We start from the raw sequence: 23,648 nt of genomic DNA, 5'->3' as shown, positions 1-23,648 counted from the left end.
GATGTGTCATTTTTTAATGTATACGATTCGCCAATCCTATATAGATACATAGATATATCGTTTATTTGTTTGTTACTAATCACTCACATGTTCATATGAATAGACAATACATAATACGACATAAGATTTATAAAATTGTGTTATTATGTGTGATCTGTAACATTACAAAAAAGTTGAAGCTCAGCGTGGAACATTGTTCAAGGAAACAAAACACAAATTTTCAACCCATTTGAGGGTACGTGAAAATAATAAATTAAAATAAATATAAAATAAAAAGAGCAATATTATTGGTGACTGTCTGTGCGGTGTGTGTATAATAAAAATAATGTAAATAGCTCAGAGTATAATTTGATATAATTTTAATTAAACGAGAAAAAATAAAATATTAATAAGAAAAACATAGAAAAAACATTACGTGAGATTGCAACCGCTAGCCAAGAAACAAAAACTAGATATCAAACCTTTGTTCTATACCGGTGTTTTCCAATTAGTGGTACTCGTACCCCCAGGGGTACGTGAAGTTGCATCAAGGGGTACGCAACTGACAAGAAACTCAGCTCGTATTCTTTTCAAATGTTAGTCAAATTGCTAGCAATGTGATCAGTCCATTACTAACAATCCCTTCCGTCCACTTTGTACCATATTGGTAGGGCTGGTTCACGGGCCATTTGCAGTGTGTTCGATGGCCATGTACGATAAGCATCGTGCGCACTGTACTAAATCTGGCGTAAGTACGTACGTACCAACAAAAAAAAAGCATAATTGTATTTTTAACTAAATTGTCGTAATTCTATTTTGTGCCAAACGCAAATATATAACCTTGGAAAATTCTCACGACGCCATCCAGTACCAAACTTAGCACATAGTGTGTACGAGACCGTTCCACCACAACAAATATATCTTCTGGTATACCATGATGATTAATTGCTGTTCAGACCAAAAATTGGAGACAACCTCATAATTTCGCACCAAATTTTGATCACCTGTGCTCATTTAAGCTGTTTCTACAATAATTAAACTTTATTTCATATTCTACGGACTTCAAACATTTTTAAATATTAAGTAAACATAGGTCGTTTTATTTAGACGTACGACTAAAACTTCATTCTGTACATATATTTTGAACATATAAAATTACGGAACACTGCACTAGACAACTGAGAGACATATGTAAATTAATTCTAATCGGTGGTTTGTATTCACACACTTACAACTTAAATTGTAAATTAAGAATAAAATTATTTAAAATAGCAACACACCAGTTTCTTACTCATTCTTCTTGTGATGAGACAGCTTTCCGAATGAGCGGTAGATAAATAAAAATGTAATGACTATTCAAAAGTGCTTCAATATAAGTTTATTTGAATAAATAATTTTCTATTCTATTCTATTTTCTTCTAATTAACCTTAACACAAGCTTTCTTAGCTTGGGACTAGATGGCGCTGTGTATATTGTCCAGGGTTATTATTATTAATGTGGGTTTGCTTTCTCGGTAAGACACTACTTTTTTTATCGACGAATATTGAATGGCACACATGCCTGCGCTCATGGTGTATGTACTGTTGAATTGTCCAGAGATATTATCATATTATTACTAGTCTTCGACCGCTTCTACTCCGGCTTCTGTTTACTATACTACCAACCACTCGGGACGCCCTAACGGCGCCATGATCTTTGTACCTGGAAGACCTATATGTACAGCACATGACGCTTCCATTTGGCCTGCGGCTGTGCACGGGCTGCCAAGTGGTGTTGTCACAAATGGATATATAGAATTTACGCGTTACGTTACGCGTACTTGGAACAATTTCAGCCTGATATGATTTATGATACGAATTACGTGAGTTATATAGTGTAACTACGTTGTAAGAGCGTGTGCGACCACGAGACAAGTGGAGCTCGATACATTTGTTTACTAATTTCAAAAACGAAACAGTACAATAGTTATTATTAACTAGTTGTTCCTGCGACTTTATCCGCGTAGAATATAACTTTAATCTTCTAAAATAAAAGTAGCTTAAGTTACTCCTTATTACACCGGCCACCTGCCAATAAAAGTCCCGTCAAAATTGGTCCAGCCATTACAGAGGTTAGCGGGAACAATCAGACAGACAGAAATTGTAAAAAATGCTATTTTGGTGTATGTACCGTATTTATATTCATATGCATGTAGTAAAAAACGGTTATTTCAATATTACAAACAGACACTCCAATTTTATTCATATGTATAGATATAATACTACTGACAGTACCCTTTGTCGGGGCTGCTTTAAGGCCGAAGAAATGGCTGCTCACGTTATCCTGGAGTGCGTAGCAGTGGCCACACAACGAAAACAAATCCTCGGAACGGTGAGGCGCTCCGTGAAGCCTGTGAAGACACTAGGAGACTGGGCGCTTTTGGGAGGAATTTGGCTGGCTCACCAGCACCAGTGGAGGATGATAAAATAAGCATAGGGTTAGGGCAGTTAGCCCATCCTAACAAATTCACCAAGAATTTACCACGATGCTTTCCAGGGGGAACCTGCTAGCAATAATAATAATAATAATAATCTCAGAACAATTCACACAGCGCCATCTAGACCCAAGTTAAGCTAGCTAAAGCATGTGTGATGGGTACTAGACAACTGATACAAATACATCAATATATTTTTTCGTAAATACATACATATTATACATAGAAACCACCCAGACCGATACAAACAATCATACTCGTGAATACGAATGTTTGTGCCGTGCGAGGAATCGAACCCGCGACCATCGGACGTAAAGCGGTGTGCTAGACCACCGAGGTCGTCAAAAGATCATCAGTCCACATTACTATCAATCCCCTTTCTCCCCAGTGGCCCATTATTGTCTTCTATCATTATTTTGAGGTTTTCTCTATCTAGGTTTTGTGTGTCTAAGGCTGTAAGGTGAGCAGTGAGCAAGTGAGCAGTGAGCAGTGAGCAGAGGAGTGGGTGTTCACTAACCGGCGCGCAGATGGTGACGCCCCCGCTGCCGTAAAAGAACTCCCGCTCGTAGACCACGACGGACGTGTGCCACACGCCTTCTATCTGTCTACCTGCAACATATGTACCACTTCATCACACATGTAACCTCACGGCTATAGTTTCATGTGGGGTAGTCAGACGTAGGTAATTGTCGACGTTAGGTTTCATGAGGAACACTTCGAATCAAATCAAACCAAAAAACATTTATTCATATTCATGCTTTTGCAGTGAAACACTGCAAATAGCTTATCTAAATACTACTTTTGCCCGCGGCTTCGCTCGCGTTATTTTATACCCTTAGGGGTGGAATTTAACAAAATCCTTTCTTAGGGGATGCCTACGTCATAGTAGCTTTATGCATGTAAAGTCTAAGCCTGATCGGTTTAAAATTGACAAAGTTTCATACAAACTTTCATCCCCTGTTTTATCCCCTTGGGGGTAGAATTAATCAAAATCCTTTCTTAGCGGATGCCTACGTCATAACATCTACCTGCATGCCAAATTTCAGCCCGATCCGTCCAGTGGATTGGGCTGTGCGTTAATCACTATATCAGTCACCTTTGAGTTATATATATTTAGATTTAAACATATAGGTCTTACATATAAAATAATTAGCCAATATAGTTTAAAATACTCTGGGCAGTGCCTGAATATCAGTGGTGTGCTGCTGAATGCTGCAAACAATACACTGAGGTACTGCCTTTTCGCGTACAGGCTATGCAACATATACTAAATACTCTCAAAAATTTTTAAAATATTTTTTTATTTTGTAACGTTGTATTTTATCTGTATATTTGTATTGTATTGCATTATGTTGACTGATTAATGTAATTGTGTATCTACTTTTAGTTTTTATTGTTGATACACACGGCCGGAGTCACGGGCACAGCTAGTGTGCTATAATTTCACTGTCATAAATCACTCGTAAAACTAGAACAAAGAATTCAGAATAAAGATATTTTGAATTGAATTGAATTGAATTGAAAAGAACAGTTTGAAACACAAGCTCCTTAGCAGCAAAAATACAGACAGAAGTTTTTTTTATAACGCAGAGGACAAACGAGCATGCGGCTCACCTGATGGTAAGCGATTACCGCCGCCCATGAGCACCCGCAACACCAGGGGAATTGCAAGTACGTTGTCGGCCTTTTAAAAAGGAACAAGCTCTTTTCTTGAAGGTTTCAATATCGTATCGGTTCGAAAATACCATTGCTGGATGGTGATTCCACAATGTGGTTGTGCGTGGCAAAAGAAAAAATTATCTAACGCGAGCGCTGAGTGGCAAACGCAATGCAAAACCATATTGTTACGCTAACATCGGAAAGGTTTCAATATCGTATCGGTTCGGAAATATTGCTGGAAGGTGAATCAGACAGAGGCACCCATGTAGATGTCTCACTATCTAGTGTATCCCAGGTAAACATGAATGACGTCACAAAGTGAATGATTCTCCTATTAGCGGTTCTATGTATAGATGTGTAAGTGGACCGCCTGTCCTTGAAACAAATGAAATGACGAGTCCAGCTGTCTGTCAATCGCACCTCGGAATTGGGTCGCGAAATGTTCACTAATAACAATAAGTTTTTTTAGAAAAACGCATAGAAAGATACCCTACCTTGACCCGAGATTTTCTGTAAAATTAACAAGTATAGGTACTGTAATTTTACAAATAACAGGGAGGTATCACACCTCCACCGAATTATATTCATAAGTACGTTATGCGATATATTTTCTATGATTCTTTTATTTAATTGGAATGTTCAGCTTTTGTTAGGGAATTCAGTGGTCTTCATTTTTATTAATTAGGGAAACACCCAATACCGTAAGCACACGGGGCCAAATTTCTGAGGGGGGCCCCGAAGGACTGACGATTTTTCTCACACATTTATTCTCAAAAGATTTTTGTCGGGCACACTACACTACTGGCACATACTACGCCGACTACCGATTACTTTGCCTATTCCTATGTTCTTACCTTAATGTTTTTTTTATACCTTCCAAAAGGGCCCCGAATTCTTGTGCGCCCAAGAGCCCCAGCCTAGTTTAAGACTGCGGTGGAAACACCGAACAGTTCCCGGGTGTAGGTTTAAGGGCCAATTAAGACGTTTGGTAACATTCATTGTAGGTAACTTAAACTTTATATTTATATACATATATATATATATATACTTTTACACCAAACTTAGGATAATAAACATTGCTTTTTTTGCTGTAATTATTAAGTGGACTCACTATCTACTCCACAAACACTACACCACAATGGAGATACACAGTGTGATACAGTACAAGCATTTGAAATTGTGTATCTTATACATAAAATTTTCGTGTCACAATGATAGTTACCATACTCCTTCGAAATGGCTTCACCGATTTTTATGAAATTTTATATGCATATTCTGTAGGTCTGAGAATCGGCTACTATCTATTTTTCATACCCCTAAGTGATAAGAGTTGTCCATCACTAACATTTTTTTTGGTACTTAAACACTATTACTACTTAAGTTTATATGGCAAAACAACATTGGTCGGGACAGCTAATATTTAAAAAAATATTAAGGTTGCATTATAACAATGTTTTATTAACCATAATGAATTATAACAAGTGTTATAATATAATATATATCCCTACAGTGAAAACTTCTATTAAATCCTGTATCAAATCGCAGCGGGAGCCTAAGATTTAAAATAAATCAAAATATATACGTTAAAAAAAAACCGTGAAACAAATAAAAGGAGAAAAAAAAACTTACCCAGTATGGCAGGCGAGAACATAGAAGCCAATCCATTTGTCAGGTCATAAATATAGAGATCCACCGGCAGACCTGCTTCAGATGCCATCTCCGCTCAGTTTGATCACTGCTGGCATTAAATCAAATTTAAATATAATATTTATATTATTAGAATATATTATTAATATTATGAAGAAGAAAGTTTTGATACTTTCTTTGTTTGTAGTGGATACTGTAAAACTACTTGATACTTTTTTAAAGTTTCCTCACCTATAGAAGTTAATATAAGAAGAGAAATTAATACTAATATAAAGAAAGAAGTTAATGTAACGAGTATTCGACATGGGCAATACCATAGAATACTGGATGTATTTTTAATGTTAATTTTTTAATCATATTCACTGGGACTAGACTAAGTAAATATATACATGCATATTCATAGGTTTAGAAACAAATTATTGCTTTTATTATACATAACAGTGGATATTTTTAACAAGGTGCACATCAGTGACTATTATTATTGTATAATAATCTATACATATAAATAAAACTGTTTTTTACTACATGCATATGAATACAACTACGGTATATGATATACACCAAAATAACATTGTTTAGAATTTTTGTCTGTCTGTCTGTCTGTTTGTTCTGGCTAATCTCTGTAATGGCTGGACCTATTTTGATGGGACTTTTTTTGGCAGGTAGTAGATGTAATAAGGACTACCTTAGGCTACTTTTATTTTAGAATATAAAGTTAAATTCCATGCAGATGAAGTCGCAGGAACAGTACTAATATAAAGATAGAGATTAACATAAGAAGTATTTCACATGAGCAATACCACAGAGTACACCCAACAATTAATTACTGACGGGTCTGACTATTAAATTAATAGTCAGATCCGTCAGTAATCTACGACTATGATGTTATGTTATCTTACTTGTTAATAATAATTATTATTATTCTTTCAGACCATAGTAACATTATTTAAAGTATAGTAAAGAGGATAAATATTCAATAACATTTTTTTAAATCAATATTATATGTAGAAAATTTAGGTATGTTTAGAATATTTATTTAAAACTAATATTATACTGGTTACTATCAGGTGATCCATATGCTTGACTGCCATGATTGTAATATAAAAAAAATACATGAACTAGATTATAGGTACAGTTTAGTTGACTGAAACCAAGTTTAGGCAATTTTAATTTAATTCTAAAGTCCAAAAAATTATTTCAAACTATAAACAAAACAATAAAAGTTTCATGCAAGTTTCTTGCTCATCTTGTGATGAGTATGTGTCCAAATGTGTGGTAGAATAAAAAAAATGTGACTATTCAAAACTGCTTATATTAAATTTATTTGAATAATGATTATTTCTATTTCTATGTCATGTCCTGAAAGATACGGTAGTAAGGTAAAATTACTACATACCTATGAAATCTGTGAAATAATCAACACAATTGGCAATTACACAATTTCTTCCTGTAGTATCAGTGTTGACTTTACTGTCACTTTCAGGTTGGGCTTAGAACTGATAGTTATTTTCTTATTAGAGACACAGCACAATCACTACGTAGATAGAGCGTGTATGGCGAGCGTACGGACGCACGGCCGGTTTGCAGACATACAGCGCGACACCTGCGGGCCTACGCCTCTGCGACTCTACGGTGGTGTACTCACCGCCGTCGACTCGCAAATAACGATGTGCTCTACTATACACCTACGTACACTACACTTACACGATATAATCACTATTAACAACACTTTCTGTTTCAAAAAGTACAGATACAGAAGTGCCGAGTATAATAATAGTTTTTGATTATACCATTATTTTTATTCATAAGTATTTATTTTAATTTTACCTTTTTTGTCGATGAATAGGCCTTTTCTCGATTTATCTTCTATTTTTATTTTTTACTATCTAATTATTTATTATCACACGTAACAATTGTAAAACATTTTGCAATCAAGTATATTTTAATTAATATAGTTTATAAGAGAACATGATATTGCTAAAATGAATAATGATGAAATATAAGTAATCAAAACATTGAAATTTGAAATTACAGAGTAAATCTTTTTTGTAATTTGAGAAACATTAAATTATGACATTGACGTTCCGTCTCGCAGTAGCCAAATGCTCGACGAAGGAATCACTCGATTCATTTTTGAGGTATCGTAGTTTCAGCTCTACTATGAATAAAAATAGATGGTTTTATATATGTATACAATTTAAGGTATCAAACTCATTTCAAAAAGTATAATTAAAACCAGTTTAGGGTTATCTGATTGTATCATCTATCAATTTAGTTACTATTGCAGAATATATTTTTTTGTATACATAAAATTTTATACAAGCTCAGAATAAAACTGAAATACGTTTACCAGATATAAAAACTATATAACATCGGTTCATGAATGGGTACTTCTCAATTATAAATGAGATAATATTTTGGAGTTGAGGGGTTTTACGAATAAATTACAATGCTCTGGTTTAAAACTATTATTGATGCGTTAATATAATTGATGAATCAGCAAAATAACTGTTGCCATATAATATTATATTTAACAGCGACGGTCAGAGTCAATCGATTACTTATGTTATTTTTCATTTTAATCAGATTTTAATGTCCTATATGGTAGCACTGTTATGTCAACGGCATTTGTGTCATGTCATGTCATGTCACTCATCTGTTGTTACTGTTGTTCAATTTATTTTAGTTTATATTGAAAATGTCAGGATCAAAGAAAATGGTAAATTCATATTTTATTATAAACAATGACAGGCTGCTCTTTGTAGAGACAAAACACTACTCACAATAGTATCACCCTTTTTATAGACGAGGCAATAAATGATACCAAACCTCAACACCACATAAAAGATTGAATTGTTATTTAAACTTAATGTAACTTTTTTATTTAGTAGAGTTAATTTATTGCTCAAATTTATATTTATCAGTTATCAGTCGTTGTACTACAGTATGGTTTAATTTGAATGACTATGCAGTTTCGATGTCAGGTATCACTAATGTGTGTTTAATGAATGATTTGGAAAAATGTTTGATGTTGGTGTGGTGCAGACACTGCGTGTACAGTCCGCGGAGGGTACTGCTCGCGTGGACGTACTGGACACAGAGGTTACGGCGGTGCTGTTCGAGCGTGTTTACGACTCGTTACACCTCACCACATACGGTTTCGCGCTGCACAAGGATCGTCAGCGCAAAGAGGAGATCACGTCGAGCAAGTCCCGGCAGCTGCGCGAGTACGGCTTGCAGCATGGAGACATGCTCTACTTGAGCCCAGTCAATGGAGCAGTGCTGTTTGACCAACCATCCACAAGTTCAGATGTAAGTTACACTGTTGTTCTTATATTGATGTTTCACTATTAATCTTAATCACTAATATACACCCAATCCAATAATTGAGTACTACCATTTGAAACTAGCACATAACTATCATTTTATTACATAAAAACTCTTGATCTGGCATAAGTGCATAGGGAAAAAACTAATTTTGTTATGTCAGAAAGCCATGGGTACTCCATCTGACAAAATATAGGAGATTATATTATAAGAAAAAAAAATTGTTTCTTAGAAAGTAATATAGTTCCATTTTCAATATTTAGACAATGATTGAGTCTAATTTTTATGCTCTTTAATGAATGATGTAAAATTCATTGCTCATTTATTCCTAAAAGTATATACTAGATCCATTTTGATTGAAAACAAAGTCTTGTGTGCTATGCAATGTGACTTTATCTGCATGGAATTTAAGTTATCTGAAATAAAATAATTTTTCTATAAAAATAGCCTAAGTTACTCCTTATTACATCAACTACCTGCCAATAAAAGTCCCGCCAAAATCGGTGCAGCCATTTCAGAGATTAGCGGGAACAAACAGATAGACAGACAGACAGACAGACAAAAATTGTGAAAAATGTTATTTTGGTTCATGTACCATATTTATATTCATATGCATATAGTAAAAAATGGTTATTTCAATATTACAAAGAGACACTCCAATTTTATTTATATGTATAGATAAGCAGATTTCTGATTTCTTTTTTGTATTAAGTAATTTAAAAGTCCATCTCAAATCAATTTAGATAATGTTTCATTTTAATTTTATGCTTTTTAATGAATGATGTTAAATTCATTTTTCACTTTCTCCTCACAATATATACTAGATCTATTTTTATTGGAAATATAAATTAAAAAAGAACTAATACTTTGACATCAGTATGAGTTTTCAAAATTCTTTTATCATTGTAACATTTCCCCTGCTGAAAATTTAACTCCTAACAAATAACATTTTTAGTATCATTCTTTGAAAATTTTGACCATTTCATCCTCAGACAATTAACAAGCCATTTCGAGAGCCGAGCGAAGCAGGCCCTTCGTCTGCTCCCACAGCTGCTGCACCACGACAGGGTACTGTTGAGGAAGATGAGGTTGATCAGCAATTATACAAATGTTCCGGTACTATCCAAAGGCAACGAGACGAGAAACTGTAAGTATACCTGTCCATCCTAGATTATCTAAGTAGTTATTACCTACACTTGTATGATAAATTCACACACATTATATATTATAGACTGATATTTTAAACTACATTGATTGCTATAGCATGGTGCATGTGACAGTTTCATTACCATTTCGTTTCACTCTTAAAAGTTGCCGCTATTTACGACCTGTATGCCATCAAACGCAAACAGATCGCCTCTCTATTGCACAGACTGCGTGGCAGCAGTAACAGTATTCTGAAAATGCTGTGCAAGAAATTTGACAGTCAAATACTTTGTTTTTGGACCCAAATTGTTACAGGGGCTCTTAAATGATAATATGTAATTTTTTAAGTATACTAACATACGCTAAGTACAATTGTTACTAACAAATTGGATCTTATGTCTGAACAAATAAATTTACAAATTATGACTTAGTATATCAGCTGTACCACATTCATAATATATTAAATTATTAATAATTGTATTAACTTAAATGTAGCAATTGTTAAATGTAAACTTAGTAACTGTCACCCGCACCATGCTACAGCGCACAAAGTATAATTACCATTACTTTATTGTTTACAACTGTCCAGGAATCTGCTTATATTCTAGATGACTGATTGCATGGTGTAATTTTTAAGAAAAGTATTGTTTAAACAGACAATCTTGTGTCTTAATGTTCTATATCGGGATCAGGAAGGCTTTTAAAATATTATGGGTATAGCTAAAGAAATAAATTTCTAAACATTTTAATACAACCATTTCTCTGGTGCAATTAATTACTAGAAAATTAATTTTACTGTTAATATATATATACAACATATATACAACAGTAAAATAATCTAGGCCAACAATGGTGATACAAAGTAGTGATTCATACATAATATACATTGAAAACACACTGACCAATACCAAGAATCATACTCATGAATAGAAAAGTTTATACAAATGGTCTGTTAAAGGCTTGATCACAGAAGTTCCTTGAGTCTGTTTGTGAAGAATTTTCATCATCTGCTTCTTCCTTATCGCTTTTATTTAGGGTTGGCGTAATATGCTTTTCTCTTCCATTCATCCCTGTTCGTAGTCATCTCATTATTTACTCCCTTTCTTACCATATCGTCTTTCACACAGTCCATCCATCTCTTGCAATAAATTGTTTATTGAGATTAATATTGTACATTTTCAGATGTCGACACAATTCCAAAGGGTGCTGTGTACACTGTTCCCCACTGGAGCCCTGGGACGAGGGCTACCTCAAGGAACACAATATTAAGCACATATCTTTCCACTCATACTTAAGGAAGATCACATCTGGCCAGTTCATATCCTTAGATGAAATGTCCTGTAAAATTAAACCAGGTATGTAAACCAAATAGTTTTAACTTTTATTTTTATGGTTTGTTACAATCACTTGCACTTACAATGTGTGCTTGTGGAGCACTCGAGAAGGAAGACGAGATGAATAGTTCTCTTAAAACTCTGCCATTACTGTAAGATTCTGTTCTCTCCCTGCCACTGTTTTGCTACATAGCAATGATTTATTAACCACAGTTAACATTTATTTAACTTTTATTATGACAGTACTAGGCGTAAAAGACCAGTTAATTGGTCACAATAAATTTAATTTTTACAGTGTCCAAGAAGATTTAAGTAACACAAACATTTTCACATAATTTGCATGCCTGTATGGTAAATATAGCTGAACAATCAATTTCATGTAACATCATATTTACTGTACCAATATATCGCAAATAAATTATTTCATTTCAGTTCATTTCTTATCACTAGACTTTTCCTTCCCAACTAGTTATTACTATTACAGTGTTTTCTCACACTTTTTCTAACAAGGAAATTAGCTCATTAGAATAGAATAAAACCATTCATTCACTAATATATATTTTTTATGAATGTATATGTAATTATAAAAAAAAAAACTATGCAAATACTAGCATTGGACTTTCTTGCTGTAAGCCAGCATTCTATAATTTGTTAGCTTTTAAAATTGTTATGTTGTGATACCAATATGAACGTTTACAATAGAGAGTATTTTTTTATTAGGGTTTGTTTGGGCTATTGTCAGGTGTTAAGACCTGTAAAACTGCAACCTACATAGATCTATTGTGATGATCTACCTAGACCCGTGTGGGACAAGAATTGAAGCATATAAGCTATATCTTTACCTCCTCAGGATATAGTGTATACTTTCCAAAGGAGATATTTCGTTTATGCATGAGAGGGCTACAACAATATAGGATGTGTAGTGGAGTTTCCTCTTTTGCTTGGCAAAATGAGCTGATAATAGCGAGTATAGAGAATGGTGTTGTGTGCAGGCTGCAAGGAGCACCCGCCGTGGCCGCGCGGCATCTGCTCCAAGTGCCAGCCGGGCGCCGTGACGCTGAACCGGCAGCCCTACCGCCACGTCGACAACGTGGTGTTCGAGCACCCCGCGCTGGTCGAGCGCTTCCTCTCCTACTGGCGCGCCACCGGCCACCAGCGCGTCGGCTTCCTCTACGGCCGGTACGAGCTGCATCCCGATGTGCCTTTAGGTAACATACGCTTCTCGTAATCTCCTCACTGTACTGTCAAGCTTCTTATAGAGCGACGATCCCGCATATATTGGGCCAGTTAAGTGGCCCGATATATGCGGGATCGTCGCTCCTAATTTTTCGGCGTCAGGACGACATGTCCTGTGTTGTCGGATCAGGCAATTTTTCCGCAACGATAAGCTTGTTCACCAGGATGCTGGAGGACGTCCATCGAGTAAATAAAAGAAAGAATGCCAATGATCTCATTCTTTTTTTTATTGGAAATGTCCATACCATGTTGAATATACTGTTCGTGTCCGATTGCCAAAGTCATTCTTTATAGAAATAGAAATAGAAATAGAAATAATCTTTATTCAAATAAACTCATTACAAGCACTTTTGAATAGTTATATTTTGATTCTACCACTCATTCGGAATGCAGATTCATCACAATAAGAATGAGCAAGAAACTTGTGTGTTGCTCTTTTTAATAGATGTTTTTTTTTTATATAAATAATTACAGTGTAACAAGTAAGAGGCATGCGACAATCAACATAGAAATCGCTACGCACTCATTATTAGTGTAATCAGATAATATTGTCAGTGCTATGTATTTAAAAATTTTTCTACAAAAACATTATTATCGTTAACGAATTCTTCAATTTTATAGTAAGCTTTTTTGCAAAGGAAGTGTTTTATTTGACATTTAAATCTTTTTTCTGGCAGATTTATAACAGACTCTGGTATTTTATTGTAAAACCTTACGCAATTAGATATTAAAGATAGATAATTAGACTTTGCTACATTACATACGTTTTTAAAAGTTTTTGAGTATCTTTTTACATAATTTACGAATGTACTATCGAAACGGTATTTTTTTTGAGCATATAAATCAAATAATATATTTCTACTTTTAAGAATTCTCTTTGTAGTCCATTCTGAAAATTTTGTTTTGTTAATAATACTGATAGTTTTTTTGTTAAAAGCCTTATTATATTCGTTAGAAACAATATTGAAGAAATCTGTATAAAGTTTGTTAGGTTCATTAGATGGAAGATAAAAATCTAATTTACTACGAACTGATATTTTAAATTTATTTATCTTATAACTAGTCAAGTCTCTTTTTAATAAATTAATTTTCCCAATTTTGTTTAAGTGATTTGGAAAAATAACTATTTGACCACAGTGATCAGAAGGAAGGTTGTTTATTATTATTTTATCTAAATACTCACTGTTGCTAAATATGTTATCCAAGCAAGTACCAGACGTGACAGTGATACGAGTGGGTTCGTGGAAGACATTACTCAAGTCAAAGGATTGAAATAAACTCATTAATTTAGTTTTTGTGGTATTATGTGATAAAATGTCAACATTGAAATCACCACACACTATAATTTTTTTGTTAATATTAAATACTCTTTTTAAAATATCCTCCATTACCTCTTCAAATAAATTATAATCACTATTTGGAGGTCTATATACACATATAACTATATAATTGTCTAGTTCCACACAGGAAATTTCAATACAACATTCAACAGAAAGATTGCCAATATCACTACGTTCTTTTACTTTTATATTATTTTTCACCAATATCATAGAACCTCCTCTATTTACTATTTTTCTATTAAAGCAGCTGACAATATTATAATTGTTTAAGCTGAACATCATATTGCTCACTTTGAGCCAATGTTCAGTTAAACATAGAACATCTATATTATTTCTTTCTAAGAACAATTGAATAATTAATTCACAGCCGAGAAAACTTTGTATGTTCTGGTGAACAATTTTCAATTCTGATAGCTTTCCCTTTGTCTTTTTCAGCAGTTTAAATCTGCAGTCATATTTAAATTTTTGTAAATAAAAGGATTCTTACTAGAATCAATATTTATGTCAATATTTTCAGTATGTTTAGTATTAACATTAGTACAAGTACTACTAATTGGATTAATGCAAGCCATTATATTACTTATAATGGGGTCATTTATATTATAAGCTAGTAAACTAGCTATATTTGTTATTTGTTTTTTAGGCAGATAAAATCTATATCCAGTCATACAAAAGTTTGTAACAAATTTGTTACTATCAAAAAATAAAAAGTCATTATGACGACATGTCATATTATAAATTAAATTATTAATATAATATATGAACTTATTTTGTTCAATGGTCAGAGAACGACAGTAAGGAAATGCACATAATATTATTTTACCTATGCCCAGCTCAGCAATATTAAGCAAAGAGTTTACAAGTTTAATTACATGACTTTTTTTTACATATAAACAGTTGCCTAAAGCAATGACTAATGTGGTTAATTTATCATACCTACCATTAACCACCTTATTTAAAATATTAGGCAATGAAGCACCAGGAAGACAATTATTTATGACATGTTGATATAGACTTTCTGATAATGAACGGCCCAGACCCTTACCATATTCATCTGAATAAATAATTGTCCTTCGTACTGGTGCAACATTACAATTATCAGTTTTTAAAGACAAGTTAGAATTGAGTAAACTAGAACAAGGAGTGATTGACTCAGTCAAAACCGATGTGATTGACTTATTGTTATTTCCATTACGGCTATACTGACAAGATTTAGGAGATTCAGGTGTCTCACAACAACATTTCTCTGTCAATGAGGTGAACCGCTCCATGTTGTAATTTCCCAACTCAATTAATTTATCCAGCGATTTAATATAATTATTAATTTCAAGTTGAGCACACTCATATTTTTTTGTTAAATTAGATAATGAAGATTCTAACTCTTGAATTTTACTCTTTAATTTATTTTGTTCTAAATCCTTATCATGTAAATTTGTTTTACAATTTTGAAGTTCTTGTAACAGGTCTAACTTTTGTCTTCTAATATTTATAGATTTTAAACATTTAGTATGAGTTCTCACTAACTTTTCTGACTTTTTAATAAATTTGTTTATTTTTATATATTTTTTTAATTTATTGACACTCTTAAATTGACTAATACAACTGTTTGAGCTGGGTGTATTAGTTAAATCTATGGTCACCAACGGCTGAGTAGACTTTTGATCACAAGTGACATTTAACAATTCTGTATACAGATCTAAGGTGTTATTGTAGCTACTCACCCGTTTGTGTTACAACATAGATTCACTATGTGCTTGTGCTTCCTCAAGGTGTCTCTCGAGGTGAGTGATACGCTGTAAATTTGACTCATATGTATCCCTGCAGTGATCATATTCATTAACAAGTTCCTGAAGTCTATCCCTGTCAACGCGTAGGTCCTCACAGAACACATTAATGTCTACAAGTTCCCCCTTCAGGGCCACATATTTGTCAAATAGAGATTTCATCTCTATTTCACTATCATCCCGTTCCTGTAACAACACTTTATTCAAGTCTTGGGTTTTCTTTAATTCAACGAGTGCCACCTTAAGTTTAGCATCAAGATCACAGGCTCTTCGGGACATCATTATTAAATATGCTGAGTAATTAATTTAAATATAAAGGAACTTAATGGAATTTAGAATGTGTGTTATTTCCTTACAATATATTTATTTATAAATATATAATACCTATGTAATATGTAAGTAATTTTAGTAAATTTGTTAATTATAAATAACAATACTAAATATTATTACTTGTAAGAATGGGTTTCTTTATTACACAAGCTCAAATAATAGAATTAAAAACAACCAATTCTAGAAGATTCAGTATTGTTATTGAAATATATATAAATAACTATTTAAATTAGTGAAAGTTTCACTCTCTTGTTGTGTATATATAATTATATTTCAGTTAGTACTTACAATATTTGGTTAGTGGGTAATTTTTTTTCCTCGACGCACACAATTCACTTTTAAAGTTACCACAAAATTAACATGTATTACAAAATAAGTAATAATAAAGGAATGTTATAATAATTTAAATTGAATTACGCGATAACATGTACAAGATTGATGTAAATATAAGTTTATTACGAACTTTGACAGTTGACCGGTAAGAAATATTTATGTGTCGATTTTTGTACACAAATACTATATAAAAATGAACACAAACAACAATCGATACTTTTTATAGCTTAAACTCACTAATTATATCAATTACACTAAAAAAATTGAATAATAAATTAGATAAAAGTATTTAATTATTAGGGCCAGCTGACAAAGACAGTTATCGGTAATGTTGCCAGTCGAGGAAAAAAAGGTTGGTTTCCTTCTATTCATTATATTGTTAAAGTCGACAACGCATAAGTATGCTGCAGCTAAAGGCCACTCCTAACTCACGGATACGACTTTGGTCTGTTAGGGAATCTTCTAGACTCTAGGGGAACTTTAGCTCAGAGCGATGTTCCCCAATGAAATTGGTCGGAAGATCAGATCGGATGGGCTCAGTGGACAATTAGAAGTAATGACCGTATGTATATTGATATGTACAGGTATCCGCGCGCGCGTGTGTGCGATCTACGAACCGCCGCAGGCCGGCGGACGCGACGAGGTGACGCTGCAGCCGGACCCGCAGGAACAAGTGCTGCAACAGCTGGCCGCCGCGCTCGGACTGCGCCGGGTGGGGTGGTGCTTCACAGACCTGCTGCCGGCAGACAGAGCTGCAGGCACCGTGCGACACCTGCGGTACACTCCCCCACCTGCTGCACACTGCACACTGCACACTTCACAGACCTGCTGCCGGCAGACCGAGCTGCAGGCACCGTGCGACACCTGCGGTACACTCCCCCACCTGCTGCACACTGCACACTGCACACTTCACAGACCTGCTTCCGGCAGACCGAGCTGCAGGCACCGTGCGACACCTGCGGTACACTCCCCCACCTGCTGCACACTGCACACTTCACAGACCTGCTGCCGGCAGACAGAGCTGCAGGCACCGTGCGACACCTGCGGTACACTCCCCCACCTGCTGCACACTGCACACTGCACACTGCACACTTCACAGACCTGCTGCACACTGCACACTGCACACTGCACACTTCACAGACCTGCTGCCGGCAGACAGAGCTGCAGGCACCGTGCGACACCTGCGGTACACTCCCCCACCTGCTGCACACTGCACACTGCACACTGCACACTTCACAGACCTGCTGCACACTGCACACTGCACACTGCAGCACCTGGCAGTCGCATACAATCTGACCTAACATTGTACTCATACATTATTTCAAATAACCCCCTCCATCTTAAATTACGTAACTTAACCACGTTTATTTAACGACTTAACTTTGCTATAACATTTATTTCAAAGCTAATTATTAATTGTTTACTGTACAGCGGCGTGGACACGCACTTCCTGTCGGCGCAGGAGTGCATCATGGCGGGCCACTTCCAGGACCAGCACCCCAACGCCTGCCGCCACGCCTCCTCCGGGTACTTCGGCTCCAAGTTCGTCACCGTCTGCCTCACAGGTCACACACCTTCCATTCAATTTCTAATCTAATTTCATACTTTGAATTAACGTTTAAATGTTACAATAATACATAGTAACTGCACAAAGGAAGTTTAACTTCCATGAATTATTTGTAAATGTAATGTTGTTGATTTTCTTCACTACAAGAAGACACTAAAGACTTTATCGATTGAAAGCTGTTACTTGTTGATCATTTTTAATTGTCACTGTCCGTTGTAATCTTCTGTTTGTGGTCTTATATTTTGCCAAATCTAAATATATATAACTCAAAGGTGACTGACGTAGTGATCTATCAACGCACAGCCCGATCCGTCCAGTGGTTTGGGCTGTGCGTTGATAGATCACTACGACTATATTTGGCATGCAGGTAGTTGTTATGACGTAGGCATTCGCTAAGAAAGGATTTTGATTAATTCTACCCCCAAAGGGATAAAATAGGGGATGAAAGTTTGTATGAAAGTTTGTCAATTTCAAACCTATCCGGCTGAGACTTTGGATGCATAAAGCTACTATTATGTAGGCATTTCCTAAGAAAGGATTTTGATAAATTCCACCCCTAAGCGGATAAATTGACGCGAGCGAAGCCGCGGGCAAAAGCTAGTTTAAATATATTTGCATGCCTATTGAGTTAAGTCGCACATAGTAACGCGTGTGTGGTGGTGTGCGCAGGCGACAGCAACAACCGCGTCCACCTGGAGGGCTACCAGGTGTCGGGGCAGTGCCAGGCGCTGGTGCGGGACGGCGTGCTGCTGCCGACCAGGGACGCGCCCGACCTCGGCTACATCCGCGACTCCAGCGACCGCCAGTACGTGCCCGACCTCTACTACAAGGTCAGTGTCACCTGCAGGGCTACCAGGTGTCGGGGCAGTGTCACCAGTGCCACCAGTACCTCCAGGCGCTGGTGCTGTAACACGTCTACATATTACATGAATGTTAACAAGTCTAAAAAAACCAAAGCTTTTAGTTTACGGAGCAAGGACTTAGGAGCCAAAGACCCTAAACAACAGATTTGATTATTTATGACTTTTATTCTGATAGACAAATTAATGTTATTTTTGTTTATTTGCATTGTACTGTCTCGGTTCATCAACTTGTTCAAAAACAGAAACCTAAAGGACTGACAGAAATATTTCAATACTTTATTCAGTATACACACACAACACCCACTATAAACATTTCGTATTATGCTTTGATCGAGCCTGCGACCTTCAGAAGATGAACAGGTTATGCAACCGCTACGACATCAGGTCAGGTGCCAGAATCGGGTACGGCATTTTGGATTAGGTGACAAGATGGAGTAAAGCACTGGCAGCCTATTGTTTAAATTAATTATCCATATCAAGAAACTCACAGTAGATCAAGAGAGTGAAGCTTCTCTTAACATGTATGTGTTACTGTATATGTTATTGGGCCTCAAAAACCTGATACGTCTTTTCCTGAACCAAAAGCACACCTGGCAAGGTAAGAAAAGTAAATTGAAACCGTTTCTGTTCGGTCAAATAATTAATTGTGCACGTTTGAGAGCAGGGCCGTTGTGACTGCTTCATTTAACTAATTATATTGTTAGAACTTATGGATAGAATTACTATGCTCAACATGGAATGCGCTGTATTTAGATTGTATCTTTTTAAAACAATTTATTTATTTATTTGTAACTAACTGTACCTGGACTTCGTCAGCGTGGAATTTAACTTTATATTTCTAAAATAAAAGTAGCCTAAGTTACTCCTTATTACATCCACTACCTGTCAAAGAAAGTCCCGTCAAAATAGGTCCAGCCATTTCCAAGATTAGCTGGAACAAATAGATAGAAAAATTGTAAAAAAAATATTTTGGTGTATGTATATGATACAGTCATATGCTACAAAAAAAGGATATTTCAATTTTACAAACAGACGCTCCAATTTATTTATATGTATAGACTAGCTACTCACCCCTGCTTCGCCTGGGTGTACATGTATTATACATATAAACCTTCCTCTAGAATCACTCTATCTGTTAAAAAAACCGCTTCAAAATCCGTTGCGTAGTTATAAAGATTTAAGTATACATAGGAACGGACAGACAGCGACAGCGACTTTGATTTATACTATATAATGATGGTAAGCTATACATGATGAACTAATTACACCACCCGGCGTGACGCGTATTTTCTCCATGTTGCCATTACATAGGATTAAGATGTTACGTCGACGTAAACTATAATTTCACTGCTATATATTAACCTTTTGAATGTCTGTCGTCTGTCGTAGCGACTGAAAATTCCAGCTGTATTTTTTAAAATGCGTTTCAATCTTATTTTGTTTTAAATAAGGATGAAATTGGTTAAAAAGAACGTTTTTGTCACGGTTTTGCGGCCACAGATCTGTGTCTGACAGTATACGGTTTAAGCGGCGTGCAGCGATCTGTGTCAAAACGTTCGAAGGATTAAACTATGTTGTAGTAATAAGAAAAAAGACTAGGTAAACGGAGAAAATATATTAATATAGACTACAGACAATTAGGAATAGAAAGAAGGAATTGAAGTATCAAAAAAACAAGAATGTAATATAAAAGAACTATAAATTCAAATAAAAATTTAGAATATAAAACATTTCTTCATTAGCCAGTTACAACAAACTAAAACACAGCCTTCTAGGTAAGCTACTTGGCGGCTCAAGTTAATAAAACAGGCAGGTTTATAATGATTTTCTAAGCATATTACTTGTTATTTGAATTTTAAGAAATAAGTAATCATCTCCACACCATGGGTGCAACCATAGAAAAACTTAGAGCAGAGATGTTTTGAGTTATAAATCTTTAAATATAAAAATTACGTGTCACGTTGTTTGTCAGCGATGGACTCCTAAACTACTGAACCGATTTGCACATTGTGTGCAATTTGATCCAACTTGAAAGATAGGATAGCTTACATCTCAATTTATAGTCGCTATATTATTTTATTCAAGAACCTTAGCCGCAGAAACGCTAGGCCGGGTCTGTTAGTATTATATACATTGAGTACAAATTTTACCGTGCGAGGAATCGAACCTACGACCATTGGAAGCAAGGTGTGCTAAACCGTAGATCACCGACGCTACCATTTGACTTATTGAATACATTGTAATGATATCTTATTTAAATCACTGGTGTATTGATGGCTGATTTTAAAATGATAAAACTTTTTAAATTAACAAATGCAATCAGCTTTGCTGACAATATAGTAAGTCGTTGTGGTCGACTACATTTATGCCTGGAATTCCATCCTTTCTACTGGTTACTATAGAAAGTTGAATGGAATTGTTGCGGATCAGAAGGAGCCACGCTGACACCAATACTGCAGGTAGGTCTTATGTTAAACTAGCTTTTGGCAGCGGCTTCGCTCGCGTTAACTTATCCCCTTAGAGGTAGAATCTATCAAAATCCTTTCTTAGAGGATGCCTACGTCATAGTAGCTATGTGCATGCAAAGTCTCAGCCCGATCGATTTAAAATTGACAAAGTTTCATACAAACTTTCATCCTCTATTTTATCCCCTTGGGGGTAGAATTAATCAAAATCCTTTCTTAGCGGATGCCTACTTCATAATATCTACCTGCATGCCAAATTTGAGCCCAATCCGTCCAGTAGTTTGGGCTTTGCGTTGATAGATCACTATGTCAGTCACCTTTGAGTTATATATATTTAGATACATAGATGTGTTGAAACTATTACAACGTGTATATCTAGCTATCCCATTAGAAATAATAGTCGTTAATGTATAATATACTAGCTATAACCGCGACTTCGTCCGCATATTATGACCTTGAACAAATGAAGAAATAATATTCAATAATCCAACTAAAAAATAGCAAGGAAAAAGTTACATCGTTCTAGCTTTAAAAGTAATGATTTTTCATACAGACTTTCATCTCCCATTTCAACCCCTTACAACCCCTTTTTTAGCATAAAAAGTAGTCTATGTCCTTTCTCAGGGTCTGGACTATATATGTACCCAATTTCATTTAAATGTGTTTATTGGTTTTGGCGTGAAAGCGAGACAGGCAGACAGTTACTTTCGCATTTATGATATTAGTAAGGAAGTAAGGAATTAAAGACTTTTTTTGTATATTTATAAGTATGACCGTCTGTTCTCTATAATTATTTAATGGAATAACTCAATTGGTGTCCTTTTTCTTTCTTCTTTCTTCTTTCAGTCTGTTTGCGTCATGGCTTCTTCTGCCATATACACCGTTATAATATTGTGTAGTGGCAGATTGTCCCCTAGAGACAGTATGTTGTTGCAGTCTAATTTGCTACTAGCCATGTCAGAATTATCTAAAAGATTGTATCAGTAATATTATAATGGGGTAATTTCTATTAAAAATTAATGTGTTAAATGTTCACTGCTTTAAAAACGAATAATCTATACATATAAATAAAATTTGAGTGTCTGTTCGTAATATTGAAATAACCTTTTTTTACTACATGCATCCTTAACCTTACTAATATTATAAATGCGAAACTAACTCTGTCTGTCTGTCTCGCTTTCACGCCAAAACTACTGAACCGATTTAAATGAAATTAGTACGCCGATAGTCTAGACGCCGAGGAAGGACATAGGCTACTTTTAAATGCGAAAAAAGGGTTGTAAGGGGTTCAAAATGGAAATACAAGGTTATCTTTATGCGGTTGAATACATCGCACACTTATTCGTCATCTTTTCATTTCACTAGCTAACAACCAATCAACACATCGCGTATGCGCCAATAAGGTATCCTTCACAGAGAATAAAACCACAGATAACATAATGTAAAACGAAAGATCTTGCCGGAAACATGACGTTGACATTTAGCGAAAATATTGTTTTTTGACACTTTTTTATGATAAAATCGTATATCGTGTGTATGTGTTTTTTCTTTAAACCTGAAATTGGCCGATTGCGAGACAAATTTGGCAATTTTTTTTATTAATTTGTTTTATTTTAGCCCAACTTAAAGTTTTACAATATAAATTACAAAAATTAAAGTCAATGTCCAATGTCAAATGTTGTTTCTCTGTTCTGACGAACTTATTAAAAAAAGCTTAATAACAATCACAATTTCTTCACATTTTATTATTTACATTTTTTAACTAATGTCCTACTAACTATCCGAAATTAAATTATTTACCCATTTTTGTAGGTTATACAGAAATAATGTGTGGGTGTTTATTTAAAAAGCATTAACACAAAATTAATAAAGTATAGGTATTAATAAATATATGGTTGTTGTATCAAAATAGCATATTCCTATTTTTCACTAAAATAAAAACTAACTGCCTTTTTTATAAAATAAATGACCTTTTCATTGTGTATTGTATGTATTGTATTATGAAACTATTTAAATTATTTAGCTGATTGTAAGAAACAAAATGTTGGTTTGTAGATTAATACTGTAAAATTACTATTTGTACAGAAACGACAAAAATATATTTTTGCGCTGAGACAAAAACCTTACTAATATTGTACTATTGTTGTATTGCGAAATTAACTCT

General features: G+C 34.9%; 2 protein-coding genes across 2 annotated transcripts in view; one reads left to right on the top strand and one right to left on the bottom strand.

Moving 5' to 3' along the window:
• LOC131846348 (uncharacterized) overlaps positions 1 to 7,384 on the bottom strand; it is a 46,654-nt gene extending 39,270 nt beyond the window's left edge. Inside the window, exons 1-3 of the mRNA XM_059195623.1 lie at positions 7,156 to 7,384; positions 5,742 to 5,847; positions 2,971 to 3,062 (exon numbers count right to left, since the gene is read on the bottom strand). Coding sequence (XP_059051606.1) covers positions 2,971 to 3,062; positions 5,742 to 5,829 — 180 coding nt within the window. The 5' untranslated portion in view covers positions 5,830 to 5,847; positions 7,156 to 7,384. The remainder of the gene's footprint in view (positions 1 to 2,970; positions 3,063 to 5,741; positions 5,848 to 7,155) is intronic.
• Positions 7,385 to 8,394: 1,010 nt separating this feature from the next.
• Positions 8,395 to 23,648, top strand: part of LOC131846347 (nuclear protein localization protein 4 homolog) — a 35,308-nt gene continuing 20,054 nt past the window's right edge. The window contains exons 1-8 of the mRNA XM_059195622.1: positions 8,395 to 8,478; positions 8,805 to 9,071; positions 10,079 to 10,233; positions 11,415 to 11,587; positions 12,559 to 12,774; positions 17,174 to 17,366; positions 18,021 to 18,154; positions 18,826 to 18,986. Of these exons, the coding sequence (XP_059051605.1) occupies positions 8,458 to 8,478; positions 8,805 to 9,071; positions 10,079 to 10,233; positions 11,415 to 11,587; positions 12,559 to 12,774; positions 17,174 to 17,366; positions 18,021 to 18,154; positions 18,826 to 18,986 (1,320 nt within the window). The 5' untranslated portion in view covers positions 8,395 to 8,457. The remainder of the gene's footprint in view (positions 8,479 to 8,804; positions 9,072 to 10,078; positions 10,234 to 11,414; positions 11,588 to 12,558; positions 12,775 to 17,173; positions 17,367 to 18,020; positions 18,155 to 18,825; positions 18,987 to 23,648) is intronic.

The sequence above is a fragment of the Achroia grisella genome, unplaced genomic scaffold, assembly GCF_030625045.1.
Source record: "Achroia grisella isolate CSIRO2021 unplaced genomic scaffold, CSIRO_AGI_Agris_v1 utg509, whole genome shotgun sequence".
Taxonomy (NCBI): domain Eukaryota; kingdom Metazoa; phylum Arthropoda; class Insecta; order Lepidoptera; family Pyralidae; genus Achroia; species Achroia grisella.
Note: the sequence above shows the minus strand (reverse complement) of the source record. Positions and strands in the feature narration are given on the sequence as shown.